Raw genomic sequence first — 27,991 nt, 5'->3', positions numbered from 1 at the left:
CCCCCTCATCCCTGCGAGGGAGATGTTATGCCTGTTTTACGGAGGAAATGGAAGCCCAGAGCCATGTCCGTGTGCCAGGCCACAGCTAAGATGTCCTGACCTGGCGGCAGGGCAGGCCTAGACCCTCTGTGGCAGACTGTCTTTGGCCAGCCCAGTGAACCTGCTCCATGCCTCAGGACCTGCGCGGAGCCACGGAGAGCCCACAGCGAGGGCTCGAGGGCGTGGCAGGCCTGCAGCAGGGTCAGGCTGGCACCTCTTCAAGGCCTCTCCCAGCTTCCTGGCTGTCCGGGCTGACTGACTCCCTCCTCCAGAGGAAGGCAGCCTCTTATCTGGGCTTATCTCCTGCCAATTGAATGTTTGCTTTACTTTGTTTTTGCTGCAGCCTCAGGCAAATAGATGGGGTGGGGAGGCCAGAGAAACCTGTCCAGAGCAGGGCCTTCTCTGGCTCGACTTCTGCCCAGGGCTCTCTTCCCTCAGGGTCAATACCAGTGCCCAAGCCTTCTGTGCTTGTGCTGTCAGACCTGGTCCTATCCCCAAATCTGCCCACTCTCCTGTACTCCGTGTCCAGGCCCCACAGCAGCCACACCCACCTTCCTGACCTCACTCCCCCCCACTTGCAGAAACACTCCATGTGGGCCTCCGGGTCCTCAGAAACCAGCTAAATTCTCAACTCCTGGGTGTGACATTTCACCCCCTTCAGAAGCCTGGCCTCTGTTGCTCCCTCTGGTCCTTTCATGGGTCCACTCTCCCGACTGCTGGGAGTGACAGCCCCATCCCTCACCTTACCTTTTGGTCGAAACTCTAACTTGCCTCCTCCCTGAAGCCCTCCCTGACTTCCCCGCCCGAGAGAGCCTCCCTCACCCAGGTCCGGACCCTCTGTTCTAGCTCTCCACCCTCGCCAGGAAACTTCCGCGAGCGGGGCTGTGGCGCAATTCATCGCTGTACACGCACTACGAAGCCCGGGCCGGGGCTACAGCAGGCGCCAATAAATCTCTCTGGAGCTGAGCCCGAGCCCCGCGCTGGGTCCTCGTGTGAAGCCCTCGGCGGAGCCTTCCGCTACCCCCGCCCGCGTGTCCTGCCAGGTCCCTGAGCAGCGCTGGCCCCAAGCCGGCCACAAAGTAGCTGCACACAAGGACTGACCCAAATAGGAACAAATGACCCTCCCCGGGGAGCCGCGGCACGGTTTGCAGAGTGCGGAATTCCGGCAGCCGGCCGGGCCGCGGCTCCCAATTACCGCATTAGAGATAAGGAACTGGCGCCCTGGGGCCCGGCCGCACTCCGCCTCCCGGAGGCCGAGCAGCCCCGGCCCCGCTTGCCGCCCCCAGCCCTTCCCGGTCTCCGCGGCTGGTGCCACTCAAAAAGAGCCTGTTTCCCTCATGCGTAAAACGGAGATATCTTTGGAAACTACCCGTGACCGCGCTACCCACACGACGGACAGAGGAGACTCAGCGGCACAGACGCGGGCTTTATTAGCACTCTTGCCCGCGAGCCCGCGGGGCACCGCGCAGGAACGGGCTCTGGTGACGTAACGGTTAAGCCCCGCTCACGACCTCGGGGCAGCTCAGAGCCGCAGGGCGTGGCCACGGAGCCACTTCCGGCGGCTACGGGCGACAAAACTTCAAAACTTCCGATGGGGCCGAACCGTCCGTGGCTCTCGCACGCACCGGAAGGGAATCTGGGTCAGACAACCTCCCTCCGAAAGAGACAGCGCGGAACCTCTTTGCATAAAATAAAGCTTGCGGAAACGACTTCCGCCCATACCCAAGATGGCCGCCGACGGCGACGGGAGCGGGTGGAGTTTCGGGAATGTGGCACGGAAGGTCACTGGGAGGGGGCGGAACCTCCCCTGCCCACGTTCCGATCCCACCAGGACTGAATGACGCGCGTCCAGCTGGAGCTCTGCCGTATCTGCGTCGCTGTGCCCGCGCTCTTCGGGCGAGGAAGTCCCTTCGGGGTTGGGAGGGGGGAAAAAGTTAATTGCGTTAGACTACCGTGGAGGCTACAGCCAGGCCCCACCTGTGAGGTCCCAGCATGCCTAGCATGTGTGGTCAGGGAAGCGCGACAGGACGCTTAGGCCTTCAGGAGTGGGGCTTGGTTAGAGCCCAGGAACTCCGAGCTGGGGACAGAGGGGAAAGACGCCTAGGCCCTGGAAGCACCAGAGCCGCAAACCCAGCACCCGCAATTCAGGAATTAAGGAAGTGTCTCCGAAGTTGGGGCTAAAAAGCCCAGACACCCGCACGGGGCTAGGCCACGACCACAAATACCAGCATGCCTCGCGCTCCCAAGAATTTGGGAAACCCGGGGACTTTAGCTTGGAACGGGATCTGGACTACACTCCCGGCATGCCCTGGGACATGACTCAAACGGCGGCGGGGGTGGGGCGTCCTGGGACACGGACGGGACAAGCTGGTGGGGCGGGAGGATCTGAAACTACAGGTCCCGGCAAGCCCCGGGACACAGACGGGACAAACAGGGGAAGCGGGGTGGAGCCTGAAACTACCGATCCCGGCATGCTCTGGGACTCAGAAGAAACAGGTCCGTGGGAGGGGCGGGATCTTGGAACTCGCCAGTGGTAGGGGAAGGGTCCTGGGACATGGAAGGGACAGACCGATGGGAAGCGGCCTAGAACCGACGCTCACCTTGAAGGAGTCCTCGAACTCGTCGCTCATCCTCCGGAGCTCGCGGCCATAGCGCTGTGCAGCCCAGAGGTTGGGGGGCGCCGAGCGTGAGCGGCCCCGGAAGGGGCTGGGCTCTTCCTCCATCCCTTCATCCTCTTCTGTCCCCGCGGGGTACGAGCTGTGGCGACTCCGGGTCTCCACAGACCCAGCTCCTGCAGAGAGAGTCAGGGGTTGGTGGGCGACCCGACTCTCAGCTCTTCTGCGCCTCCGGCCCGCTAATGTCTTCGTGGGCACTTCACAGTCTAACTCTCAGAGCCCCAGTTCACTCATACACAAATCAAGGGAAGCTCACGGGTCTTTTGTGAAGATTCAAATTAACTTATTAATTCTACAAATCCTTACTGAGTGCCAATAATGGATGAGGCCCTTAGAGTGCAAAATGAACTTACACTGTTCCTGGCACAAAATAAGGGCATAAGAAATAGTGACTATAATTATTTGTGCAAGACCGTCATGGGGCCTCCCAGCAAGCCCTGGGTGGGTACCTATTCATCTTCTTCATTCTACAGAAGAAACCAAATCTCTGGATAGGGAGGTGTCCTGCCCCAGCAGGCAAGACGGGACATCTCTGCAAGGGACCTGCAGGGGCCCCTGGAGAACACCCACCTGTCAGCTTATGTGTCTGCATCCCCCACAGAACCTGCTTCGGGGAAAAAATGTCTGGAATTGTCTGTTGACTTTTTTAGGTAACATTTATGGAGCACTTACTGTGTGCTAGGCCTTGATAGTCCGTCATTATCCTACTAACCACTCTGGGAGGTAAATACTAACATTGCCTCCACTTTACAGATGAGAAGACAGAGGCTTAGGGAGTTTGACTTGCTCAGGGTCACACAGTTGTGAGGGCCTGAAGCTGGAAGTCCCTAGAAGTTTGGTGGAATCCAGAGTCCAGCAACTATCCCTTGAGCTATGCACCTCTTCCCTTGTCCAACCACCCTTCAACTCTGACTAGCCCTTACTCCCAGTGGCTGTGTAAAAGGTCGCCTAAAACAAAGAGTTTGAAAGTGCTTTGTAGGCTGCAAGTGCCCTATGGGTATTATTTAGAGGGACCTCTACTGTGGTCTGTTTTATCTGTGTACCATCCCCTGACTCCTGCCAACTGTACCCAGACCAACAAAGACCTGGAACCACTCCCAGGAGCAGACAGCCCAGAGCTAAGTAACAGAGACAGGCAGGAGAACATGCTCAGCGTTCACAGCAAGGTGTGTCTGTCAGGGAAGACTTTTTGGAGGAGGTAAGATACAGGCCAGGAACTGAAGCTGAGGATAACAGAATGTCTCCTCCTCCCTGAAAGGACCTTTGGCAGAGCACTGTGGGCCAGTGACTGAGAAGCCAGGAAGGGAATGAGAGAACACCACAAGGCCTAGGCCAAGAGTATGTGATCAGAGTGCCTGGCTGTTCTGAGCTTTACCAAAGCCCAGATGCAACCCGAGGTCAGGCAGGGAAGGTGGGGACGCCTCAAGGCCCTGAAGGAGCAGTGTGGGAGTGGGGAGTCAGGCTGGGGCTGCAGGCTGGAGAGCTAGGAAAAAATAGAGCGCTGATGGGAACGGGCCTGTCTGCAGAGCACTTTGCAGTCCCGTGGGACTTGGACAGTGGAGCAGGGGTCAGCAGTGTGAACTAAAATAAAATTTTAAGGCTCACCGCCCCCCAACTGGCTGACTAAATGGACCCTCTCCTGGCCAAAGGAATATCCTAAAACTAGATTGCCTGCCAGGAGGAAGGAGGTCAGACATGCCTCATCATGCCCCCCTCCCTTCTTGGAGACATCCTTTGTAACCCATTAACAGGCCTAAGGGTATGCAAGACAAACCTGCAGGTCCTCAATTTACTCCTGTGGCCTATCTCTGATAAACAGCTCCTATGTTAAAACATTCCAAGCCTTTAGACAAAGCTTCATATCTTTAACCAATTACAAGTCAAAGAATCTTTAAACCCACCTATAATCTGTAAGTGCCCTCCTTGGAGATGGCCCACCTTTGCGGGCCAAACCAATGTACACCTCCCATGTATTGATTTATGACTTTACCTGTAACCTCTGTCTCCCTGAAATGTATAAAACCAAACTGTAATCCAGCCACAGCAAGTCCACTTGCTCAAAGCTTCTTGGGCGTGGCTCCGGGTCATGGTCCTCAAATTTGGCTCAGAGTAAATCTCTTTAAAATTATTTTACAGAGTTTGGCTTTTTTTTCTGTTGACAGTAGCTAGGTGGGCCCATTCTCCAACCCCTTGGGGGCACCAGTGTCTTCTGTGAAATGGGGGCAGTCGCCCATCTCCCAGGACCACCACGAGAACAAACGAGACCAGGAGAGCACCCTGCCCTACCCCTTTCACATCTTGGGGCCTCTCAGCTTCCCAGGGAGGTGGATACCAAGTTCTCCCTACTTTATAGATGGGGAAACAGAGGCACCATGAGGCTAGAAACTTGCCCGAGGTCACGTAGCTGGTACACCCTGCCTGGCCACCTAAGTGCTCAGGAAATGGCAGCTGTTCTTCTCTACTAGTTCTCAGTAGGACCACAGGACCACCGCACTTGACAGATGCAAGGCCCACAGTTGGAGGGTGAGTGACCCGCAGGTGGACATTTGGCCTGGGCACCGCCCCTGGTGCAGGAATCAGAACAAGTAGAAGAGCACAGCCCGGTCAGGTTGGAGGCACTCCCGAGTGTTTATTTGTTTAGTCCTCACCACACCCTGTCAGGGAGGTTCCTCACGGTCACCCGTTTACAGAGGAAACTAAGGCAGAAAGGGTAACTTGCCCAAGGTCACACAGCTAGTAGATACATGGCAGAGCTGGGATCCAAGAGTTCTGTACTTAACCCTCACGCTCCAGGCTTCCTCCAGCTGCACCACGGGCTGCCTTGGGGGCCTAGGTTAAGGAACACGCCCTTGGGCCTTGTGCTAGAGTGGGCTCTGCTAGGAGCCCCTCCTGTGGGGTGGGGCGTTCTTACCAAAGCCATGGATTTAGCAGTGCTAAATTAGCCACCATCAAAATGACACCCATTTGTATTAAACTGAATTTTAAAAAGTGTCCTTCTATTTACTGGAAAACACCCAAGAGTGGAGGTTCTGTGAACTCCCTGGGGGAAGGGGACGGGTGGAGCAGGGCCTGGGCCAGACTCTCTCCTTTCTGGGGGAAGGGAAGGGGTGTGGCTCCCCTCTGGGTGTGAGCATGGGTGGGTACCCAGGCCTACCCACTCAAGCCATCCTCCCAGAGTCTGACCAGAGGCTGGGGTGGGGGAGAGGGAAGTGTGTGCCCCAGGCCCCAGCAGTGTACCTTCGGCTTTAAGTTCTTTACCCACTGGGCTTCCAGGTGAGTGGATGGGGCTGAACACATTCCAGTTTATGCTTCCATAAGCATCCTTGCACACTTGATTAAAACAGTGGTGTTCTAGCCATTTGAAGCACTGAAGCTGTGCCAGCAGGCAGGGCTAGGTTTGTGTCCTGCCTCTACCACATGCAGGCTACACAAACTCTGCCGGCAGATCATCAGGGCGGCCTATGCTACCGCCACCCCAGCAGGCATTCACTGCCTGTCAGCTTCTAGCGCCTGCAGGCCTTGCCTTGACTAAAGCGTTTCAGTACACAAGCCCCTTGGCAGGCCAGTAAAGAACATACCTCACCTTGCTCAGAGCTGATGAAATCAGAAAACACTCTGGCTGGGTGCATTGCTCCCAACTGTAATCCTAGCACTTTGGGAGGATCACTTGAGGCCAGGAGTTCGAGACCAGCCGGGGCAACATAGTGAGACCCTGTCTCTACAACAAAGTTTTAAAAATTAGTCAGGCATGTTGGCATGCACCAATAGTCTCAGCTACTTGGGAGGCCGAGGCAGGAGAATCACTTGAGCCCAGGTGTTGGAGGTTATAGTGAGCTATGATCATTCCACTGCACTCCAGCTTGGGTGATAGAGTGAGACCTTGTCTCTAAAAACCTCTAAAACGGGCTGGAAAATATTCTCGTTTTTTGTAAAAGGCCAGATAGTAAATATTTTAGGTTCAGTGGGCCACACATGTCTGTGACAACTACTCAACTTTTGGTCATAGCTTGAAAGAAGCCATAAACAACATGTAAATGAACACACTGTATTTAGTGTTCCACTAACACTTTATTTAGGGACACTGAAATTTGAATTTCGTGTGTTACAAAATATGGTTCTTTTGATTTTTATCAACCATTTTCTTTTTCTTTTTTGAAAAGAAAAAGAGTAGCTTAGATGACAGGCACTCGCCATCATGCCTGGCTAATTTTTCTCTCTCTCGCCGTCTTGTACTCTTGGCCTCAATTGATCCTCCCACCTTGACCTCCAGGAAGTATTGGGATTATGGGCGTGAGCCACCACACCCGGTCTCAACCATGTAAAAATATAAAAACCATTCTTAGCTCCTGGGCTGTACAAAAACAGAAGGATTTAGCCTGTGGCATAGTTTGACTACCTTTGCTCTAAAACCCAACTATGTGTGTCTGTCCTCTGCCTTAAACCTTCATGGCTCCCTCCCTATTTGCTTACAAGATAAAATCCAAACCCTTGGTGTGGCCTTCAAGGCCCTAATGTTCCAATTCTAACCTGTATTTCACTTGTCCACCATTAGGGGTGCACCGGATATTGATGTCTCTACTCCCACTGGATGAATGGCCCCTAGGAGCTGAGCGTGAGCACCTCTGGGCCTGCTCAGAGCCTGGGCCAACTCATAATAACAATAACGACCATAGTAACAGTAAGAATGGTAAACACTTACACAGCCATTCCTCCGTGCCAGGCACTGTTCCTATATTAACTCATCAGGTCCTCACTACAACCCTCTGAGGTGGGACTAGTTCTATTCTCATCTTACAGATAAGCAAACTAAGGCAGATTGAGTTAATTAACCTGCTCATAAAGGGCAGAGTTGCCTTTGAACCCTGCAGTCTGGCCCACCGAGAGTCCTTTTCCCCTTTCCACCACTCATGCCCGCCCTAGGCACTGGGCTGCAGTCCGTGCCCTGGGGACACTTACAGTCCAGCGGGGGCCTGGTGGCAGGGAGTATGAAGAGAGTTGCCCTGCCCACACAGGGGGCAGAGCCCTGTGGCTCTGGCAAGTCATTGGCATTTGCAGACCTTTTGTAGGAAATCACTTGCTTTTGGGACATATTACTCCTGTTCTCTGCCGCTCTGTCCACCACCATTCCTGTCTTTGCCATAGGACCTGAGCGGTCCTCCACCTCCTAGCCTTTCTGTGCCTTCCCCTCAGATTCTCGTTCCCATGGCCACAACCTAGACCTCATCGCTACCAAATAACTCCCATGGGTTGACCACTGCCTCCTACCTGTCCAGATCGCCCCCTCCATACCCCAACTCCAGGGATGCCCCCGATCCCACGGCCTGTTGCTCTCCTCACGCCTAGCCAGCCTGCACCCCACACTGCCCCTCCCTCCCACACCCCCTCCAGCCATGGCCCCCGCCCTGGGTTGAGACAAGCACGGCCCTGGTGGACTCCACCTCCCTGCCAGGTCCCACCAGTACCCTACTGGAAATCCCACCTAGATGCCTAAAAGGCCTGACACGGCCCAAATGGGGTTCTGGATCTTCCCCCAGCCCTCAGTGTTCCATCTCTGTTAAGGGCAAGCTCATCCTTCAGGGTGCTCAGGCTGGACTCCTCTCTCCCTCGCACCCCACATCCAGTCGGTCGGCAAGTCCTGCCAGCTCTCCCGGTGCTCTCAGCCCAGCGTCCAGCTCCTTTTCGCCACCTCCCTCGTGATTCTCTGCGTGCCTAAGTCAGACGGGTCTCTGCTCAAAGCCTTCCCTGCTTTTCACTCAAAGCCAGAGCCAAAGTCCTTACAATGATATTCAACTTCAGGTCCTCAACTCCTCTCGCCTTCTCCCCTCGGCCCACACTAGCCTGGAACAGGTGTTGCCCCAGGGCTTTGCATTTGCCCTTCCCTCTGCCTGGACCTTTTCCCCTCTCGCCTTGGCTCCAGTGTCGCTTCTTACCCGGGCTGGCCCTGGCCACTTCAGTTAAGATCCCTCTCCAGCCCCCACGACTCTGGATTCTCTGTACTGTCTTGCCCACCGCCCCAGTGCACGTCACCTTCTGCTGCATTGTAGAATGTACTTTTTTCTTTGCTCCTGGCCCGTCTCCCCCTGCCTCACTAGAACGTAAGCTCAGCAGGGGCAAGAATTCCTGACTCCTTTCAGCCTGCGGCAAACTGTAAGTACTCACTGTGTGGAGGAAGTGAGCGCCAGGTGGGTCAGAACAGCCAGGTGGCAGGGAGAACAGGTGGGGGTTGTGAGCAGAAAAACAGCAAGTGCAAGATCTGGAAGGCAAAGCTGAGGGGTCCAGTCTGTGAGAGCGGAGTGTGTAAGGGAAGGATGGGGTAAGCCTTCCTACTCCTGAAAATGGGGAGACGGGTCACTTAAGTTTCAGCGGTCAAGTGACACGACCTGATTTTTGTTCTCAGAAGATCTCTGTGGTTGTTCCAGGTGCCAAGGCTGGTGCTGGGCATGGGGGAGGTGGGTACTACTGAGAAATGGCCATTGCCCTTCCATGCCTGTTCTTCCATGTTGGTGCCTATGCTTCCTACCCCCAAACAGGCCTGTGGCCTGGGAGGACTGTCTGCCCCTTAGGGTCACCTGCTCCTGGAAACTGGGCAAGGACAACCCTGCTGTGGGTGTAAGCCACAGGGTGAGAAAGAACACACCCAGGAGCTGAAAGGCCCAATCCCAGGGAACGTATATAGCCTGGGGCAGGGCAGCAAGGACTCTTTCAGCCCTGCCTCCTAAGAAAGGCAATGCCAAGCAAGTGTGACCTTAGGTAAGTCACCTTTCCTTTCTGGATCACTGCCTGCCTCTAATTTCTGTCCTGGCCCCACAATAACAGCTAGCTTTTTTGAGCACTTACCAGGCACCAGCTCTATAATCAAGTGCTTCCTATATATTCCTGCTAATTAACCCAAAAGTCCTGTAACGGTGGTGAGTAATTGCTCTGTTTTACAGGAGACAGAGGGTCAGAGAGGTTAGGTTCTTACCCAAAGCCGTCATTGGGTGTGGATGCAGCTGCGGTGGAGGGAGCTAATGGGCTGGGGATAGGGTGGACAGGCAGGTTAGGGGGTTTTTACCTCCATGGTGGCTGCTGCTGCTGGGCTGCCCCTGCTGGTGACTGGCGTCCCCCAGGAAGCTTGGAGCCGTGCAGGGATGCTTGCCGGGGCCTGAGGGCCGGTCCCCTGAGGGGCTGGGGCCCAGGCCCCTACCTGCAGAGCTGGAGTCTTCCTGCTCACTTGGCTCAAACTCTGGGATCTGGAACATGCTCTGGGCTGTGTGGACAAGATGGTAGGTAGTTCAGGGCACAACCGGGACAAACGATGGCTGTCGGGGGCAGAGGCAGGTGTCTCTGGTTCCCTTTCCCACCCTAGTGCCCTCAGGCCTCCCAGGCCCTCATCTCTCTGCTGAGTCTGGCCCAGTAGGGAACTCGGGTTGTCCGCCCAGAACCTAAATATCCCCTCAGAGTCCCTGGGCTATGGGGAAGACCCAGGCTCCTACCCAGGCCCCGGCCCACCCCGCCGGTGGTGACGGTACCCAGGTCTCACCCCAAGCCCGATCTCGAGGCCCCTGACCCGGGCCCGCCGCCTCCCTCCGGTACTGAGGGCGGCCAGCCCTAGTTACCTGGGTAACGGGAACTGTCAGCGATCCGGCCCAATCAGCTCTCGAGATGTCACTCGGGTTGGCCCGGAGGCGGGGCCGCCCCGGGCCCGGCCCCTCTCGCCGCCCAACCTACTCCGCGCCCACCGCCTTCCTCCTCTGTCCCGCTCTCATCTCCCGCGGCTCAGCTCCCGCTTCCTCACGCCTTGGGCGTGTGTGGGGGCAGGTGAGGGTTTCTCGAGGGTCCCCATTTGGAACCTGGCTCGCTTCTTCTGTCAAGTCCTTCAGCCCTTCTGTGCCTTAGTTTCCCCGCTTGTAAAATGGGGATTGTGACACCTCCCTCGTAAGCCAGTGAAAACTTTGTAAAAGGAGTGATTACTGTGGGTGAAAGCACTTTGCGAAGCCGCAGCTGAAGCTCAGCCATCGGATACAGTTATTGTTATTGTTACTGCTCCGCCTGGGCCGGGTGACCAGTCGGGAAGTCCCGCTTCCTCCTCCCCGAAGTGTAGGCTTTGCGCCGCCCGCTTCAGGGACATCTCCCCGCGCCATCTCGGGGGCACTGGAGATAAGAAAGGAGGCTCCTCCCTGGCATAGGATGACCGCCAGGCGAGGGAGAAGGGACGGGGGCCCCTGCGAGGGCGGACCGTAGCACTCGCGGGGCTTGGCGCCCGGCGGGGCGGCGCGCTCAGGTGAGCGGGAGCGGCGGGGGACGCGCCCGGGGACTCGGCCGCGGGTTAAGGCCCAAGGGGCGGGGCCCGGAGACCATCTTGGCTATGGGCGGAAGTTTTCCTTCAGAGCCCGAGTGAGGGGAAGTCGTTGCCGCCCCCAGCCGGGCGACGCGATCCCGATTCGGGGATGGGGTAGAGAAGCGTGGGAACTGGCGGCCTCCCGAACAAGCGAGGGCCGGCGGCCCGGGACACAGCCCAACCTATAGCTGCCTGGCTGCGGCACGGCCCCCGCAACTCGGCCGCTTGCCGCCTCGCGTAACACCTGGCGCCAGCCGGCGGCGCAGCTCGCGCCAATTCTCGAACAGCCCCACGCCGGGTGCGGCGCTGGGCTGCGGAGCCAGGCCGGCCCCTGCGCAATTTGCGTAGCGAACCGCACCCGCGCAGGCGCAGGAGGGGGCGGAGCAGCGGGAGCTGGGGAGCCGGAGCCCCGGGTCCCGGCGGCCGGAGCCGGCTCCCCCAGCTGCGGCCTGAGGACCAGGCATCGGCCTCCTCTTGCCCCTTGCGGCTGGAGAGTGGATGCGGTGGGGGTAGGGTGGGGTCGGCGTCCGCAATCCCCAGGACAGAAGGCAGAGGCTCCCCATCTGGATTATTGGAGGGGAGAGAGCCTCCCCCTGCTTGAGGAGGGGGAGAGCGGGGCGTTGGGCGCCCCCCGCTGCGGCGGCCGCCCTAAGCTTACGGGCATCGGTGGGCTCTCCCCCTCCTGCCAGGACGACACGAGCGATCAAGGCCACAGATTCCTCTCCTTTGGCCTCTGCACCCTCCCCACCCCTGGCTCTGGGGTCGGCCCAGAGAGGAGACACCCTCCAACTCCCACCCTGTCTGCCCAGGAGAGGAGGAACTGCCCTTCCACTCCCCTGAGTGCAGGGCCGGAGGTCCAGGCTGCCCGTGCTCCCCAAGGGCAAGGGTCTCTCTCTGTCGAGGAGGAGGGGCCTGGCAGGCACAACTTCTTTCCTCCTGAGCTCCCCGTCTCTGTCTCTGCACCGTGCAATTCCCACCCCTCAGTATTTATTTCCCTGGCACCCTGCCAGCCCATCCATCTCTGTCTCTGGGATTCAGGCCTCCCTTCCTGACATGGAGAGTAACCTGTCTGGCCTGGTGCCTGCTGCCGGGTTGGTGCCTGCGCTGCCGCCCGCGGTGACCCTGGGGCTGACCGCGGCCTACACCACCCTGTACGCCCTGCTCTTCTTCTCCGTGTATGCCCAGCTCTGGCTGGTGCTCCTGTATGGGCACAAGCGTCTCAGCTATCAGACGGTGTTCCTGGCACTCTGTCTGCTCTGGGCTGCCTTGCGTACCACCCTCTTCTCCTTCTACTTCCGAGATACCTCCCGAGCCAACCGCCTGGGGCCCTTGCCCTTTTGGCTTCTCTACTGCTGCCCTGTCTGCCTGCAGTTCTTCACCCTGACGCTTATGAACCTCTACTTTGCCCAGGTAACCATGGTAATGGGTAGGGGGGGTGGGGGTGGCAAGCTCCAAAGACCCAAGGGAGTCATGGGCATCTCTGCTCCTAGGTGGTGTTCAAGGCCAAGGCGAAGCGTCGGCCAGAGATGAGCCGAGGCTTGTAAGTACTTGGGACAATGATGGGCTCAGCCCCCAGGTCAGGGGCAGGGAACAGCCCCGTGTAGATATCCCTTCCTGTCTCTCAGGGCTGAGGCAAGAACAACCCAGGGAATATTTGTGGAAAAGCTTGGAAAAGTTAAAGCACCTGGTGCAGATGGCTCAGCAGAGGCATTGCATGTATGAAGGGCAACGATAATAGCAGCAGTCATGGCACTATGAGGGGAGAGTGCACTAGTGTCATCCATGATGGAGAAAGAGCTGGAGGCTCCAGCCCATGGAAGCACCAAAGCCAAACTGCACTTCTGGGTGACCTAGGGGAGCAATACTCTTGTCATTTGTACAGTGTCTTACAGTTTATAAAGAGCTTTCACAACCATCTTCCATTTTTACAATTTACTTGGGAGGCTGTTATATTATCCTCACTTGAGAGGTGAAGAAACTGAGGCCTGGCAAGGTAAAGCAACATGTTCAAGGTCACAGAGCTGGCAGGAGGCAGAGCCAGGGCTAAAACCCAGATTTCTGACTCCCAATCTGGTGCTTTTTCCAAAGTACCACAGCTGTCAGTCACCTTCTGACCTCTTTGGGCCTCAGTTTCCCCATCTGTAAGACTGGAGGAACAGAGTTCAGACTGGATAATGAGTTCTGATTGACACTGGGTCTCCTGGGGCAGGTAGGGTGGTTGGTGAGTGCCAGGGGCAGTCAGTGGTCCGGGGCTGACTGTGCTCTGGGCTCTAGGTTGGCCGTCCGAGGGGCCTTTGTGGGGGCCTCGCTGCTCTTTCTGCTGGTGAACGTGCTGTGTGCTGTGCTCTCCCGCCGGCGCCGAGCACAGCCCTGGGCCCTACTGCTGGTTCGAGTCCTAGTGAGCGACTCCCTCTTCGTCATCTGTGCACTCTCTCTCGCTGCCTGCCTCTGCCTTGTCGCCCGGCGGGCCCCCTCCACTAGCATCTACCTGGAAGCCAAGGTAGGGCCACAAGCCCTGATGCCCAGGCGTCCTTTGGGAGCTTTGGGCATCGGTCTTCAGGGTATAGAGGAAGCTGGGAGCCTTCCTTCCCTGAGGATCCTCTGTTGTCATCTGTGCCAGGGGACCAGTGTGTGCCAGGCAGCTGCAATGGGTGGTGCCATGGTCCTGCTGTATGCTAGCCGGGCCTGCTACAACCTGGCAGCCCTGGCCTTGGCCCCCCGGAGCCGGCTGGATGCCTTTGATTACGACTGGTACAATGTATCTGACCAGGTGGGCATTGGCATGTCTCCCACCCCCTTAGTAGCCATGATGCCTAGCCCCCAGCTGGCCTGGGTCCTGTCCACGTGCCCCATTAGCATGACTGCAGACTGGCACAAGCCCCTGCCTTCCCACAGGCGGACCTGGTAAATGACCTGGGGAACAAAGGCTACTTGGTGTTTGGCCTCATCCTCTTCGTGTGGGAGCTGCTGCCTACCACCCTGCTGGTGGGCTTCTTCCGGGTGCACCGGCCCCCACAGGACCTGGTGAGGGCCTCCACCCTCCTCTGCAGGGCTGGTGGAGAGGGGTGGACACTGGGAATCTGGTCTGGGGTCTGGATTGTGGGAGGCCAGTAGGGAGCAGGAGAAAGCACCGATGGCAGCTTCCTCCCCCCAGAGCACCAGCCGCATCCTCAATGGGCAGGTCTTTGGCTCCCGTTCCTACTTCTTCGACCGGGCTGGGCACTGTGAGGACGAGGGCTGCTCCTGGGAGCACAGCCGGGGCGAGAGCACCAGGTAGGAGCCCTGACCCCGCCTCAGGACCCCTGGCCCTGCCTGGCTCCATCGAGCCATGGGGGACCAAGAGCCAGGTCTTGCCGCCCCCCACCCTGTCTCCTCCATTTCCCTATCTGTACTAGGTGAGGTCTCCTCTGAGTTCCTAGTGCTAAAGCCCTTACCCCTTGCCCAGGATGTCCAGGTCACAGGGGCTCTGTTCTAAGTCTCTCTTCCTCCCCCAACTCTTGGGACTGTGGCTCTGGTCTCTGCCATGGGACTGACCCTGTTTCTCTGCCTGCAGCATGTCGGGCAGCCTAGGCTCTGGCAGCTGGTATGGTGCCATCGGGCGTGAGCCGGGCTGGTGTGAGGGCAGCCAGACGAGGACCACTCCTCTGCTCTTCTCCCAGGTGCCAGGACCAGGCGGCCATCACCACAGTCTCTACTCCACCCCACAGACGTGATTCCCCAACCTTCCTCCTGAATACCCACACCCCAGCCCCCCTCACCCCAGGCCCCTGTGCCAAGTTCATCTGCCGCTTCTTGCCCAGGGTCCTGAGGGACATGGCCACCCCCTTCTCTGGCCGGCTCCTTGCTGCTCCTGTCGTAGTGAGCTTGTGCCATCCCCCTAGGATGGGAGACATGGCCCTGGCCGCCAGATGCCCACAGCACCCTGGCATGACCTGCCACCTCCGCTTCCACACCGGAGTCATCTACCTCTCCTGTGCCTGCCACTCAATAAACAGTGTCTGTGCCCCATGTCTAGTCACCTGTCTGTCGGTCATGTGCTTTGGGTTGCCCTCCCCTTTGTCTATTGTAGCCTAAGGCTGACCAGACGCTGGCCCTTGAAGCAGCTGCTGGTCTGGGCAAAGGCCACTTACCCCCATTAAAGCTGCTGAGCCAGGCCAGGCACGGTGGCTCACGCCTGTAATCCTAGCACTCTGGGAGGCCGAGGCGGGCGGATTGTTTGAGCTCAGGAGTTCGAAATCAGCCTGAGCAAGAGTGAGACCCCATCTCGACTAAAAATACAAAGAAATTAATCGGACAACTAAAAATATATAGAAAAAATTAGCCAGGCATGGTGGCGCATGCCTGTAGTCCCAGCTACTCGGGAGGCTGAGGCAGTAGGATTGCTTGAGCCCAGGAGTTTGAGGTTGCTGTGAGCTAGGATGACGCCACGGCACTCTAGCCCAGGCAACACGGTGAGACTCTGTCTCAAAAAAAAAAAAAAAGCTACTGAGCCAAGAGAGGGAGGGGCCTGCAGTCTGCCAGGGAAGGGAGACCACACAGGGCTCAATCCAGACCCACTACCACTCCAGACCCCTACCCACTCCAGCAGTTTCTACTTTATCCTTAAGACCTGCTTCATACATCACCTTGATGAAGTCTTCTGCCTCCTGGTCAGGGAACCGTGGCCCCTGTCCTGGGTCCCACAGCACCATGGTTAGGTGACTATTGTGAGCCTTAACCCCAATGGATTGGGCTTTCTGGAGGCCCTGTATCCCTGTCACCACCCTGACTTGGTCTCCAGGTGCCCAGGGTTAGTCGGAGGCCTGCAAAGAAATTGTTCCTGTGGCTGATTAGCCCCTATCTCCCTCCCAGGGTGTGGTTTGCCCAGGTGAGCAGGTGGCCACCACACTGTGTCTGCCTGGTGGTCCTGGGGTCCCCTTCTCCAGCTGCCTCCAATAGCACCATCACTGCCTTCTGCTCCTATAGCTCTGGGAGATCTGTCCTATGCCTGGGAGTCATTTATTAGAGGGTCTGTCTCCTGCCCACATAACCTGGCTGTCCCAGCTTCTCAGAGTTCCCTGGGCTTAGCTCTGGGCCTGCCTTGACACCTTTTGTTTGGGATCGTCTTGGGCACCAGGCCTGTGGGGCCTCTAGAGAAGGCATCACAGAGAATCAGCTTGAAGCTGGGTGATCATTTTTTGTTGAAAGGAAAATTGCTTGCATTTGTAGGGCGCTGTATTGTGCAAGCCAGGCTCTGTTTTGAACATTTATAAACACTGACCTCTTTAATGCTCAGAACAGCACCCCGAAGTGATGATTAATCATCCCTTTTCTGTAAGTGGAAACAGGGAGACTCCAGAGTTTGGTAACCTGTCCAGGTCCCCTACTGGTAGGGGTGGTCAGCCTTAAAGTTCAGGCTTGAAACCACCCACCACAAGGGCCAAGGACCCCAGGAGGCAAGAGGGTCTTTGGAGAGATCAGAGGTTGTAAAGAAGTGGGTGAGAGCAGGGAAGGGTGAGTTCTTGACCCACTAGAGCTTTGGCTGTTCAGACAGTGGGAAAGAGAAAGCTGACTCCAGTTCCTTGCTGGGATTGGCAGGCAGCTCTAGCCCAGGACCCTGGGGCTGACTCCTGGGCACAGAGGTGAGGACCAAAGGCTGGGGATATGGGAGTGGGGACAGGAGGTGCCCCAGCAGTGACTTCCCAGAGCTTGATCCCAACCCCCACATCTGCCAATTCCAGGTGGCTTCAGCGAGATACTCCCCAACCCTTGGTGGGGGCTCCCTTGAGTGCTGAGCCCAAGGGCCAGGCTATCCCCAGGGGCGGAGATAAGAGGGCCTTTCCCAATCCAGTAATGGGCCTGGGAGATGCCAGGAGATTAGTGTGATGCCTGTCCGAAGAGGTGGGCCAGTTGATGCCCAGGTCGGGGCCGTGCCGCTGGCCACACTGGGCTTCGGTCTGAGATTAGAAGGTTGTACTTAGCTGCAACCCCTCTCTGGCTCCACTGCCACCCACCGCCCGCGGGCAGCCGGGATTGGGGAGCCGGGCGGCGGCAGGTAAAGGTTTGAGGGTGGCGCCTGCGGCGAGGGCGCTGAACGGAGGGAGGCGCGGCGATGGGTGGGTTAAACTAGGGAGGAGGGGGGCTCCGGGTGGCGGGAGGGGGGGGTCCCAGCCCCAGCGGCCGCCCGCTCCGCCCCTGCCGCCTCCGCGGCCCAGCCGGCACCGGCACCGGCACCGGCGAGGCCGCGCGGGAGCCCGGGCTGCAGCCGCTGCCGCAGCAGGGCCGACAGTAAGTGCAGGGCGGGCGCGGGGACCCGGGCAGGACACCCAGGCAGGGGCGCCCGGGGGGCAACGGACTGGGCGGGGCGCCCACCTCCCGCGTGTGGGCGCCTCGGGGAGTGGTGTCACGGCGCATCCCGCCGCCCGTCACGCTCCGAGGCGTCGGCGTGAGGACTGGGGGAGGCGGCGGGCACGGCGGCCCTGTGGCCTGGCGTGTGCACGGCCGGCACGCCCATGGGGGTCGGATGCCGGGAGTCTGCGGGAGCGTGCGGGTGCGGTGCTAGCAGGCAGCCTGGGCGGCGCGGCCGGCTGGAGCCGCAGGGTGGAGCGTGGGCGCGCGGGTCTCGGTGCCCGCGCGTGGCGGCGCGTGTCAGGGCGTGCACGCGCGTGGGCGCCGGCGCCCGCTGTCCCGGGGACTGACAGCTGTCACTGCTCTGGCCCTTGACGACCCCCGCCCCACTCCTTCCCGGCACCGGGAGTTCTCCCTCCCTCCTTCGGGTCCTCGCTTCTGCGCAGCGGCCAGGACCCGCCCCTGGGTTCCTCGAAAGCCCGGCGGGTCGCAGGGGGACCCTGGAGTCTCCGCGTCCGACCTGTCGCGACTAGCCGGGAGCACGGAGAGAGGGGAGGGAGAAGCCGCGAGGATGCTGCCACAGCCCCAGCCCGCGAGCCGGACCCGCCACCCCGCGTCCCCGCCCTGCGGGGTCCGGCCTCTCCTCCTGCTTTCCCTTCGCGCCCCCTCGGCCCCCTCCTCGAGGGCCGGTTCCCCAACCCTCCTCCAGGCCCCCCACGCTGCTTCGCTGCCCTGCTTCTCCCTAGGCAGGCTCAGTCTCTCTCGCCCTCCCACTCGCCTTCCTTTCCCTTCCTGGTGCCCTCTCCTCCTCTCACATCCCGGAGTCCTTAACGGGGCCGGGCAGGGGACGTAAGGGAGAGGCCCGAGGTGGGGAGTCTGGGTGAACCCTGGTACCAAGTGTCCAGCCAGAGGGTTCTGGGGATCATCTGTGGAAAGCAGGGCTGGGGGCACCAGGGATCTTTGGGCATGTAGGGGGTCCAGGAGGAGGGCGTGGGTGTCAGGCCATCTCATTGACCCCAGCATCCCTGGTTTTGCCCGCAGTGACCACAGCTCCCCAGGAGGCCCCCGCCCGGCCTCTCCAGGCGAGCAGTGGAGTTGGCCCTGCACCGGGCCGCGCCATGCGCAGCACCACGCTACTGGCCCTGCTGGCGCTGGTCTTGCTCTACTTGGTGTCTGGTGCCCTGGTGTTCCAGGCCCTGGAGCAGCCCCACGAGCAGCAGGCCCAGTGGGAGCTGGGGGAGGTCCGAGAGAAGTTCCTGAGGGCCCATCCATGTGTGAGCGACCAGGAGTTGGGGCTCTTCATCAAGGTGCGTGGGTGGGCCAGAGCCCCGTCAGCAGTCATCCATGACCCCCTGGTGCTAGCTGCATGCCAGTGAGGCCCTATGCTGGGGTGCTGCTTTCTGACAGGTACCCCTGAGGACAGGGTGCAGCTGGGTGCTGTGGGGCAGAGGCTGGGATCCAGGTATCTGTATTTTCAGTATGGCAGCCGTAGGGCCATTGTTTTCCTTGCCATTTGGTGGCGCAGGACTGTGCTCCTAGAGTGTCTCCTTCAGTGTGTGATGGTGGTTGAATGAAGGACAAATGAATTAATGAATGGCTGTGGCACATAGGATGTTACATCTTCACAGGTCTAACTCACAGGTTTAGCTCGCCAGATCAAATTTGGGATGCCCAGTTAACTGAATTTCAGCTAAACCACAAATGCCTTTTTAATATAAGTATGTCCCATGCAATATTTTTATTTGCTAAATCTGGTAACCCTACCTACACTGATTTCTATACTTTTATGGAATCACGATGGCTTAGAAGAGCCCCCAAACACTGTGAACATTCCCCCTCTGCCCTGGAAAAGTGTGCATATAAACATGTACAGGGTTCCAGGATCCCACGGATGCCAGGTTAGTCACCCCTTTCCCCCAGAACACATGCTTACCCTGGGGGGCCAGAGACAGGCTTCCCTGAGGCACTTTTGGTCAGCCTCTACCGGAGACAGCAGAAAGTGCTGGAGCTTCAGCCTTCTGGGGTTCAGTCAGCAGAGCAGGAGAGCACCTCTGTTGCTTTCTCTGATTTCTAAGTCACTGTCATAAAAAAAATTGAATTTTAATAAATTAATGTTTATTACTTGATTGAAGAGTACCCCTTGTTCCCTGCCTGTTCTTTGTGGAGGGAGGGGCCAATGGCATGGAAGCCTCAGTGTTCCACCTGATTCCAAGGTAGCAGGACCCAGGGCAGAGATGAGTGTGGGGTGGAGCCAGGACACAGATCATCCAACATTGTCTCTGACACTTTCACAATGCTGGAGGTGGCTCAGAGAGGCCTGGGCAGAGGGTGTGTCTGGCCTGACCACAGGACAGAGGGAGGGAAGGAATCTGACCTATTTTATCCTCACAATGGAATAGCTTTTTTCCTAAATAAGAAAAAATGAGAAAAGAAGGGGCAGGACCCAGAAGGATGGGTGACAGCTGCTTTATTTCTCTTCCATAGTAAGATTCAGTCCCTGAATTAGTTGTGCACCAATCGTACACCTACTGTGTGCCAGGTGAGAGGGGTAGAGTTTAGGGATTGGGGGCAAGGGACTCCCATGCAGAGGAACAGCATGGGCAAAGCCGTGGAAGCTGGAAAGCTCTGGAGTGTTTTACAGAACATGGAGTTAGCAGATGCCTAGTCATTTGAAGCAAAAATTAGAACACACAGGATGACAAAGGATTTTTTCCCCTGAGTAGTGAATTTATTAGAAAAAGTGTTGCAAAATACAAATTAAATCACTTTTAATCAGATATTTCACTTCTTGCCCTTATTAAAAATTATTATGGGAAATGGAATTGTCTCAAAATCTGAGGGGAAGATTGCTGTAACATGGGGTGCCAAACTGAAGTCGCAGGAGAGAAGACTGGGGAAAGGGAGGTTGGGACTGGTTTGGAAAAGGGATTGAATGCCAGGCTGGGGAGTTTAGATGCTTTTGCAGACACCAGGGAGCTGCAGAGGGTTTTGAGTAGTCACTTTAGGAAGATTAATTTGGAGTGGGTCCTGCTAATGAATTATGGTCAGGAGGAAAGAGGTGGCTTGTGATATTCCCATAGACACTGGCCTTGTGCCTTGCTTCTGTGTTCCTTGGGGCACAGGTCCTCTGACCTCCTATCACCTAGGGCAAGCACTCTCAAAATACAGACCCCAGCCAGCCTATTTGGCAGACTGAGGCAGGACAATCGCTTGAGCCCAGGAGTTCAAGGCTGCAGTGAGCTATGATCATGCCACTGCATTCCAGCCTGGGTGACAGAGCGAGATCCTGTCTCTAAAATAATAATAACAATAAAATACAGACCCTGCCATCGAGGGACCTGCAGGCTGGAAAGAGGGGCAGACACACGGACATTTCATTCATTTAATACTTATTGAGCACCTACTATGCAGCAGAGTGTTTGGCTTGGACTTCATCGGGACAGCATGTGTGCATGTGTGCGTGTGTGTGTGTGTGTGTGTGTGTGTGTGTGTGTACCTCCTACAATTGGATGCAAAACTTGGTGGTATATGAACCTTCTTGGAGGGAAAGTCCCTAACTTTCATTAGATTTTCTAAGATAAAGGATTCAAACTCAGCTTCCATAGCGGCAATGCGAGTGGCAGAGTCTGTGGAAATCACAGGGCACGATCACTGGGTGAAAACTTATTTAACAGACACACAGTGCTTACTTTGTTGCAAGTACTTTAACTCTTCACAACAAATCTATGCAGTAGGTGCTATTACCATCATCCACACCTTATAGATGTAGAACCCAGGGCACAGAGCATTAATTTGCCCAAGGTCACATAGCACCAAAATTTCAACCCAGGCAGTCTGGTCTTTGTCTGAAATTAGGGGGCAGATAACTCAAATCTTTCTAAAGCATTGTGGAGATCAGACAAACTTGCCCACAGGTGGATTAGTCCACCTGATTTCCATCCTCTGTTGTAAGGGACTGCCTTCTGGGAGACAGGAGAGGGGTGAGCTGAGAGGGGCAGGGAAGGGACCACCCTAGAGACTGGAGGGGCAGGGAGCTGACCAGGACAGGAGGGAAGAACTGAGGTTCCTCCTTCTGCACCTTGTCCTGCAGGAGGTGGCTGATGCCCTGGGAGGGGGTGCGAACCCAGAAACCAACTCGACCAGTAACAGCAGCCTCTCAACCTGGGACCTGGGCAGCGCCTTCTTTTTCTCAGGGACCATCATCACCACTATCGGTGGGGGAGAGGATGGGGCATGTGGAGGGGGGTAAGGGGCAAGGAGTTTTCTCAAGGGGGCAGGTGCAGGGAGAGGTAGGGGATGCCAGGTGGCCCCTAGACTTCCTGCATCACTCCTCTGCCCAGGCTATGGCAATGTGGCCCTGCGCACAGATGCTGGGCGCCTCTTCTGCATCTTTTATGCACTGGTGGGGATCCCGCTGTTTGGGATCCTGCTGGCAGGGGTCGGGGACCGGCTGGGCTCTTCCCTGCGCCGTGGCATCGGTCACATCGAAGCCATCTTCTTGGTGAGCTGCTCCATGCCCTGCACGCCCTTGTGCTGGGCTCCGGATACCCTTCTCTCTGTCCCTGGCACGTGAGCGCGCGCCCCTACACTGCACAAGCCTCTCCCGCAGGCTCCTGGGGGTGGGAGTGGGGAGTATGGGAGTGGAAGTTGTTGGTGTCTCCTCGGTCCTGCCTACTGCTCCTCCCCGCAGAAGTGGCACGTGCCACCGGAGCTGGTGCGAGTGCTATCAGCGATGCTCTTCCTGCTGATTGGCTGCCTGCTCTTTGTCCTCACGCCCACGTTCGTGTTCTGCTATATGGAGGAATGGAGCAAGCTGGAGGCCATCTACTTTGTCATAGTGACGCTCACTACCGTGGGCTTTGGTGACTATGTGGCTGGTGAGGCTGCCCTTCTTGCACTGCACTTCCCGATCTACTTTCCTTATTCCTCTCCAGAGAGTCCACACTCTCACCTCTCCCTCCCAATTCCACATGGCCTTTGTGCACTTACATGTGATCGCTCCAACCCCTACAGCTATCATGGAATGCACCATTACACTCTTGCACGAATGCAACACCTCATGCACTTACATTCTTGCATGCCTGCATCTCACACATACATAAGTGCACCTCTTACATGTGTCACATTCTTGCAGGTGAGCACCCCCTTTTGCATGCTCTTATCTTGCACACCTTAAACTCATCACACTTATCTTCCTGCATGCATTCGGACACTCTAGAACCTGGGGAGGGTAGGTCCTCTCAATGAACTGGGAAGAAGGGCAGTTAGCCAGCAGCTCACAGGCTTGCCCCACAATCAAATTCTTTCCGCCTTCCTTCACGGTATCCCAGGCGCTGACCCCAAGCAGGACTATCCAGCCTACCAGCCGCTGGTGTGGTTCTGGATCCTGCTTGGCCTGGCCTACTTCGCCTCCGTGCTCACCACCATCGGGAACTGGCTGCGAGTAGTGTCCCGCCGCACACAGGCACAGGTATGCACCCCTGAGTTGGTGCAGCGTGCACTGTGGCACTAATGTGCTGTACCCTAGCAGCTGGTTGACCAGTCTGTCTCCCTTCCAGAATGTGGGCTCCTCCAGGCAGGGACTGAGCCCCTCTGTGTACCCCACCAGGAACAGAGTGGTAAGCTCAGATAGGTTGGGAGTGACTCCATCACCTCTGCTGTTATGGATAGGGTTGCCAGATTCAGCAAATAAAAATGCAGAAAGCTCAGTTAAATGTGAATTTCAGATAAGCAACACCTTCTTTTTCTCAGGGACATACTTATACTAAAATTTTAGTCTTTGCTTATCCGAAATTCACATTTAATTCGGGACATACTTATGCTAAAATTTTATTGGTTGCTTATCTGAAATTCACACTTAACCTAGCTACCTGTGCTTTGCCACCCTACTTGAAGCACCCGGTTGAGGAACCGGATAAAGGTGCAAGGTCTTGGAGCACCAGAGGGAGAGCTGAAATAAAAACTAAGTATTTCTAGAAAGGACCCTGGAGAAAGGGGCGCTTTGGTGCGGATGGGGGAGAGCCTGCCGCCGGGGTGAGGAGCCCTTGCGTCTCCGCCCGCTGAGGCTGGAAGCCACGGAAAAGAGAGTTGATGCCTAATTGGTAAAGGGGCAGGTTCCTGGGGTTGCGGAGTCGGTCAAGGACCCCTGGTCGAGGGCTGCCTTTCTTCCCCGCGCAGATGGGCGGCCTCACCGCGCAGGCTGCCAGCTGGACCGGCACAGTGACGGCGCGGGTGACCCAGCGAGCTGGGCCCACCGCACCGCCTCCACAGAAGGAGCGGCCACACCTGCCTCCACCGCCCTGTCCCGCGCAGCCGGTCGGCAGGCCTCGATCCCCCACGCCCCCAGAGAAGGTCGAGCCGCCTTCCCCGCCCACGGCCTCGGCCCTGGATTACCCCAGCGAGAACCTGGCCTTCATCGACGAGTCCTCGGACACGCAGAGCGAGCGCAGCTGCGCGCTGCCCCGTGCGCCGCCAGGTCGCCGCCGCCCCAACCCCGCCAGGAAGCCTGCGCGGCCCCGAGGCCCAGGGCGTCCCCGAGAAAAAGGCGTGCCCGTGTAGGGGCAGGATCCCCGGCCCGGGCCTCTCAAAGGGCTTCGTTCCTCCTCTCCTTCGTTCCTCCCCCGGCATGCTTGGCTTGTTTGACCAAAGAGCCCTCTGTCGATGTGATTGAAGCCTGGGGAGGAGGCTACGGGTTGCCACTCTGCTACTCCCTACGCCCCCATCCTCACTTCCATCCATTTCCAGACCCCCAAGGCTTTCTGTCTCACCGCCCTGGCCAGGCCTGTCCCTCACAACACCTCACGACTGTGCCTCAAAGCCTGCATTAATAAACGAAAACAGTCTGCACCGCCGCGGGCGTGAGCGCGAGTGGGTGTTGGAGTGCTTTCCTCGGGCCACCGCGGGGGCACGTCGGGCCTTCCCCAACCCCCAGGCCGAGGGAGTCGAGGCCTTCTCCGCGGTACTCAGGCCCGCCTCTCTGCCTGGAGGCGACTGTGTAGGGAGGGTCTGGCTTCAGAATCATCCAAGATGGGCTGTGTGTCTCCAACCTCAGCAGATATTGGGGAGAAGGGTGGAGGGAGAGAGGGATAGGGGAGAGAGAGTATCATCTGGTGTGGAGCGCTGTAGTTTGAACTCTGCCCCGGCGCGAGAGCCGCATCTCCACTCGGGAGATCCTGCCCCTCCCCCCCTTCCTGGAGCGTTGACCGCCCCTCCCCCAACTCCTAGCCCCGAGGCCCGTGGCGACTGGGTCCGTTGGGGGCAGAACTATGGAGGAAAAGCCTAGCAAAGTAAGAACTCTTCCCAGGTCCCCTTACGGTGAGCCCGCAGACTCATCCTAGGTTCGACCTGGGCCATTGGTGTAACTTCTCACTGAGCCAAGCTTGGCTTCCCGCGGCTCCCACCAATCCCCACGCTCGACAGACTCCCCACCCCGACCTGGCTCAGGACACCCGCCCCCAACCTGTTCTTTCTTCCCGCCTCAGCTCCCCGCGACCCCTGGCTTCCCTCGTTGTATGTGGCCCACAGGTGTTGCCCGAGTCTTCGGACCACCCTGGCTCAGGCAAGGCGAACGACATTCGGGATCTGTGGACCACGGCCACACTGTCGGAGTCACAGCTGAACCTGCCGCTGTCCAAGGTCTGCGAGAACTTCGACGAAGAGGGTATCTGTGTAGACAGAACTCAGTGGTACACACATCATGGCGGCTGGGAGGATGATGAAGAGGACGAGGGCAACAGCTACCCAGAGGAACTGGACGAGCAAACCTTGCTGGAGCAGGAACCGCACCAAGGCAGCTCCACGGAGCCCCGCGTAGGGGAGAAGGGAGACGATTCCAATATCAAGGCCGGTTAGTGTGGCCTCGCCAGGCCGTGGACGTTCACAGGGCGGGGGCTGGCCAGGGCCCCAATTTCCGTTGCTGTAAAATGGGGGAAGCTGATAGGATCCAAGTTTCTAGGACTCCCAGGGACCAGCACCAGCGCGAATCTTCCGCGTTTTGAATCGACCAGGCATTCTTGGCGCGCCCCCTACCGGGAAGGCGTCATAGCAGGCCTTCCGGCCGTGGCACGCCGAGTAAGCACGCACTAAAGTAAGTGCGCAAAGGCAGCCAGTAATGGAATCATCCCGCTAGCTGACGGGAGGGTGTTAATTCTTTGCCTGAGGATTCCTCTTGGTTGAGGGGGTGTCTGTCCTTCATTTAGTCATTGGTTACAATTTTTAAGCCCTTCTTACATGCAGGGCGTTGTTTGGCACTTGCTCCCCCCTTCCCCCCTTCATGGGGAATGGAACCCATAACAATCTAACAATCTCCTGGCATTAAGCGCTTGCTACGTGCCAGGCATGGGGCTACCCTTGCGTATCACCTTTAAACTTCACACCCTCCGTTTTACTGATGAAGAACTTGGGGGCTGGAAAGTTTCAGTCACTGGTGCTCAGTCTCGTACAGTGGGGAGTCAGACTGAACCCAGGTGGATGGGACTCTAAAGCCCCTGGTTGTAACCAGTGGTGTCCCATGCTGACTCTAACCAAGATAGCACCTGGAATTGGTCTCTGAGGGCCACTCCCTCCTACTGAGTGCCTACTATCTCCTCTATTCCAGGGAAGATGCAGGAGTTTGCAGATGACTGACCTCTTTTCTCTTCTCTCAGAAAAACCTTCCTCAATGTCATCGGTGGAAGGCTCCGTGCACGCAGCCCATCTAGCCTACTGGGCAGAGCAGCATAACAGGGTTGGAAGGGCCCAGGGAGACTGGGGTTTTTCGTGGGGTAGGGGATAGGCAAGCTGGGGATTGCAAAGAGTGAAAGGATGGAGTGAATTGCAGGGTGGAGGGGCAGGTAGGCTGGTGGGGGGCCTTGGGGCTGCAGAGAGTAGGTGGGGCATGTCAGCTGTGGGCAGAGATGGGATCGGTTGAGCCTCTTGCTGTTTCTCTAGCTGCCGCTGCCCCTGAAGGAGCTCATGAAGAATGAAGCTCTGGAAATCCTCAACAAAGCCCTGCGGAGTGAGTTCCTTGCCAACCTTCCACAAGAGATCCTGGTGGATTTTGCAGGGCTTGAGCCTGTGGGGTTGGGGTTTCAGGATGTGTATGTCTTATCAGACCCCCCTAGTACCCACAAGTATTCCAAGGGCCCCATAAAAGTTAAAAGTTGAGGGATCCACACAGGAAAACCCAGTGGGGAGGGCATTGGGTAACTGTCAGAGGCCTGGGATCTAGCCTTAGCTTTAGTGCAGCCCCTTTCTAGCTGATGGGGCTTTTCTGAGGCTGTTTCTCCATGTGCCCAATGGAATGACAGTCTTAGTATGGCCTTGGTTCCCTCTTGGTGGGTGGGAGAGCTGTGAGGAGCCTTTGGACAGTGGATTATTTGGGCAGACTTCTGCTTATGGTATGAAGGTCCAGCTGGGAGAAAGGGCCAGCTGATGGCTTAGAGTGGGTGGTCCAGAAGGTGTCCAAAAACTGCTCCCTACCACTGCCTGCAACATCTTCTCTAACCTTGCCCTCATCCACCCTCCACCTTAATACCCAGCACCTTAGAGACCAAAGTTCCCCAAACTAATACAGATCCGAGCACCCTGCGCTGCTGCCACCCCAGATCACCTGCAGTCCTCAAATCACACATGTGGCCCCCGCTGTTGGGGAGGCCTTGTGGATGCCCACTGCCCTGAGCTGAGCTTGGCCCTTCTCCTAGGCTACCGGTCAGGAATCGGCAAGGAACACTTCCTCACCAAGGAGCTGCAGCGATACATCGATGGGATCAAGAAGCGCCAGGACACAGGACAGAACATCAGAAACTAAGAACACCACCTCCTGGCTCGAGCAGCAGCCCGACTCCAGCGCCATGCCCTGCCCGGCCCCCAGACCCAAGCCCGACCCTGTCCGCGTGGAATTTGAGCCCTAGATAAATAAAAGAGTCTGTGCAAAATCCGTGAGTCAGTGCAAGGCAACCCGCATGAGGCGGACGCACGTGGCCCCGCCCTTTCCCGTGACCTTCATTCGGTCACCGCAGTGACCTTGAGCTTTCTCCGTCCGGGCCTATAGGCCCTACCTTCCAGAGACTTGCAATCCAGAGCTTCTTGAATGTTTTAGGTCTGCTTCTCCCACCTCGGGCTCCGCAGGCTAGTGAGAACATTGGGTCTACGGCTCAAGCGCGGCGTTGGTGTTACCTTGGGGGAAGGGGAAGACAGAAAGGGGGGGAACGCCTCCCCCCGTGCGAGGACATGCTAGGCTCCGCCCCTCAAGTTTAGGAGGATATTCCAGCCTCTCCGCCTGTCCCGCCCTCTTCATTTTCATATGTATGTAGTCTCCCTGCTCCCCAGCTGCTGCCACTGAGCGACCTCGCCCACTCTTTTCGCGCAGCGCACCCCACCTCTTACGTTACGAAAGAGCGCTTCTGACCCTCCCCCCAACTCCCGCTCTAATTCCCGGCGCCCCCCCTCTGGCTCCGCCCTCTCAGCGGCTGCGTACGCATGTGCACGAAGTAAGCTCCGCGGCTGTGGGGCGGGACCTTCGTGAAGGCCCGCCCACTGGTGTTGCCGACTCCGCCCCTACCCCTCCGGGCACGCAGGCGCCGCCCGCCCACTTGTCTGATTAGCATAGGGCCCGGGCCCCGCCCCCTGCTTTGCATGCGCACCGCCGGTC

General features: G+C 57.6%; 4 protein-coding genes across 8 annotated transcripts; 3 read left to right on the top strand and 1 right to left on the bottom strand.

The window, feature by feature from the left end:
• Positions 1–1,457: 1,457 nt before the first annotated feature.
• BAD (BCL2-associated agonist of cell death) lies at positions 1,458–10,316 on the bottom strand. Of its 3 annotated transcripts, none has more exons than XM_012665370.1 (4): positions 10,237–10,316; positions 9,769–9,963; positions 2,640–2,830; positions 1,458–1,947 (listed from the first exon to the last, which is right to left on the bottom strand). In XM_012665370.1, exons 2-4 carry the CDS (start codon positions 9,953–9,955, stop codon positions 1,822–1,824), a joined length of 504 nt encoding a protein of 167 aa, XP_012520824.1. In that variant the 5' UTR covers positions 9,956–9,963; positions 10,237–10,316; the 3' UTR covers positions 1,458–1,821. The 3 variants fall into 3 exon arrangements, with proteins under 3 accessions (XP_012520824.1, XP_012520825.1, XP_012520826.1); XM_012665371.1 differs by having other exon boundaries at positions 10,226–10,266; XM_012665372.1 differs by lacking the exon at positions 10,237–10,316 and adding an exon at positions 10,190–10,204.
• Positions 10,317–10,815: 499 nt separating this feature from the next.
• Positions 10,816–15,042, top strand: GPR137 (G protein-coupled receptor 137). 2 transcript variants are annotated; one of them, XM_012665367.1, is made up of 8 exons: positions 10,816–10,977; positions 12,073–12,444; positions 12,525–12,574; positions 13,309–13,534; positions 13,655–13,804; positions 13,930–14,058; positions 14,189–14,307; positions 14,588–15,042. In XM_012665367.1, exons 2-8 carry the CDS (start codon positions 12,088–12,090, stop codon positions 14,745–14,747), a joined length of 1,191 nt encoding a protein of 396 aa, XP_012520821.1. In that variant the 5' UTR covers positions 10,816–10,977; positions 12,073–12,087; the 3' UTR covers positions 14,748–15,042. The 2 variants fall into 2 exon arrangements, with proteins under 2 accessions (XP_012520821.1, XP_012520822.1); XM_012665368.1 differs by lacking the exon at positions 10,816–10,977 and having other exon boundaries at positions 11,479–12,444; positions 14,216–14,307.
• A 1,777-nt stretch (positions 15,043–16,819) lies between these two features.
• Positions 16,820–24,226, top strand: KCNK4 (potassium channel, two pore domain subfamily K, member 4). Of its 2 annotated transcripts, none has more exons than XM_012665366.1 (7): positions 16,820–17,068; positions 18,403–18,668; positions 21,452–21,575; positions 21,702–21,862; positions 22,052–22,238; positions 22,692–22,831; positions 23,539–24,207. In XM_012665366.1, the coding sequence occupies exons 2-7, from the start codon at positions 18,480–18,482 to the stop codon at positions 23,917–23,919; spliced, it is 1,182 nt and encodes a 393-aa protein (XP_012520820.1). In that variant the 5' UTR covers positions 16,820–17,068; positions 18,403–18,479; the 3' UTR covers positions 23,920–24,207. The 2 variants fall into 2 exon arrangements, with proteins under 2 accessions (XP_012520820.1, XP_012520819.1); XM_012665365.1 differs by lacking the exon at positions 16,820–17,068 and adding an exon at positions 17,501–17,568 and having other exon boundaries at positions 23,539–24,226.
• A 371-nt stretch (positions 24,227–24,597) lies between these two features.
• Positions 24,598–27,251, top strand: TEX40 (testis expressed 40). The gene is made up of 5 exons (XM_012665364.1): positions 24,598–24,647; positions 24,886–25,207; positions 26,007–26,086; positions 26,290–26,356; positions 27,042–27,251. The coding sequence occupies exons 1-5, from the start codon at positions 24,627–24,629 to the stop codon at positions 27,146–27,148; spliced, it is 597 nt and encodes a 198-aa protein (XP_012520818.1). The 5' UTR covers positions 24,598–24,626; the 3' UTR covers positions 27,149–27,251.
• Positions 27,252–27,991: the final 740 nt, after the last annotated feature.

This window comes from Propithecus coquereli, unplaced genomic scaffold (genome assembly GCF_000956105.1).
Source record: "Propithecus coquereli isolate 6110/MARCELLA unplaced genomic scaffold, Pcoq_1.0 Scaffold120, whole genome shotgun sequence".
Classification (NCBI taxonomy): Eukaryota; Metazoa; Chordata; class Mammalia; order Primates; family Indriidae; genus Propithecus; species Propithecus coquereli.
This window is presented reverse-complemented; position numbering and strand designations above follow the sequence as displayed.

Bases quoted from the DNA above. Each gene is read 5' to 3' on its own strand.
- GPR137 (XM_012665367.1), top strand. From the start codon at position 12,088: ATGGAGAGTAACCTGTCTGGCCTGGTGCCTGCTGCCGGGTTGGTGCCT. The intron at 12,575-13,308 runs GTAAGTACTTGG...TCTGGGCTCTAG, and splicing joins CCAGAGATGAGCCGAGGCTT to GTTGGCCGTCCGAGGGGCCT. The intron at 13,805-13,929 runs GTGGGCATTGGC...GCCTTCCCACAG, and splicing joins GGTACAATGTATCTGACCAG to GCGGACCTGGTAAATGACCT.
- BAD (XM_012665370.1), bottom strand. From the start codon at position 9,955: ATGTTCCAGATCCCAGAGTTTGAGCCAAGTGAGCAGGAAGACTCCAGC. The intron at 2,831-9,768 runs GTAAAAACCCCC...CTCTCTCTGCAG, and splicing joins CAGCAGCAGCCACCATGGAG to GAGCTGGGTCTGTGGAGACC. The intron at 1,948-2,639 runs GTGAGCGTCGGT...CCAACCCCGAAG, and splicing joins AGTTCGAGGACTCCTTCAAG to GGACTTCCTCGCCCGAAGAG.
- KCNK4 (XM_012665365.1), top strand. From the start codon at position 17,526: ATGGGGGTCGGATGCCGGGAGTCTGCGGGAGCGTGCGGGTGCG. The intron at 21,576-21,701 runs GTGGGGGAGAGG...TCCTCTGCCCAG, and splicing joins GACCATCATCACCACTATCG to GCTATGGCAATGTGGCCCTG. The intron at 22,832-23,538 runs GTATGCACCCCT...TTCCCCGCGCAG, and splicing joins CCCGCCGCACACAGGCACAG to ATGGGCGGCCTCACCGCGCA.
- TEX40 (XM_012665364.1), top strand. From the start codon at position 24,627: ATGGAGGAAAAGCCTAGCAAA. The intron at 26,087-26,289 runs GTTGGAAGGGCC...CTGTTTCTCTAG, and splicing joins GGGCAGAGCAGCATAACAGG to CTGCCGCTGCCCCTGAAGGA. The intron at 26,357-27,041 runs GTGAGTTCCTTG...CCCTTCTCCTAG, and splicing joins CCTCAACAAAGCCCTGCGGA to GCTACCGGTCAGGAATCGGC.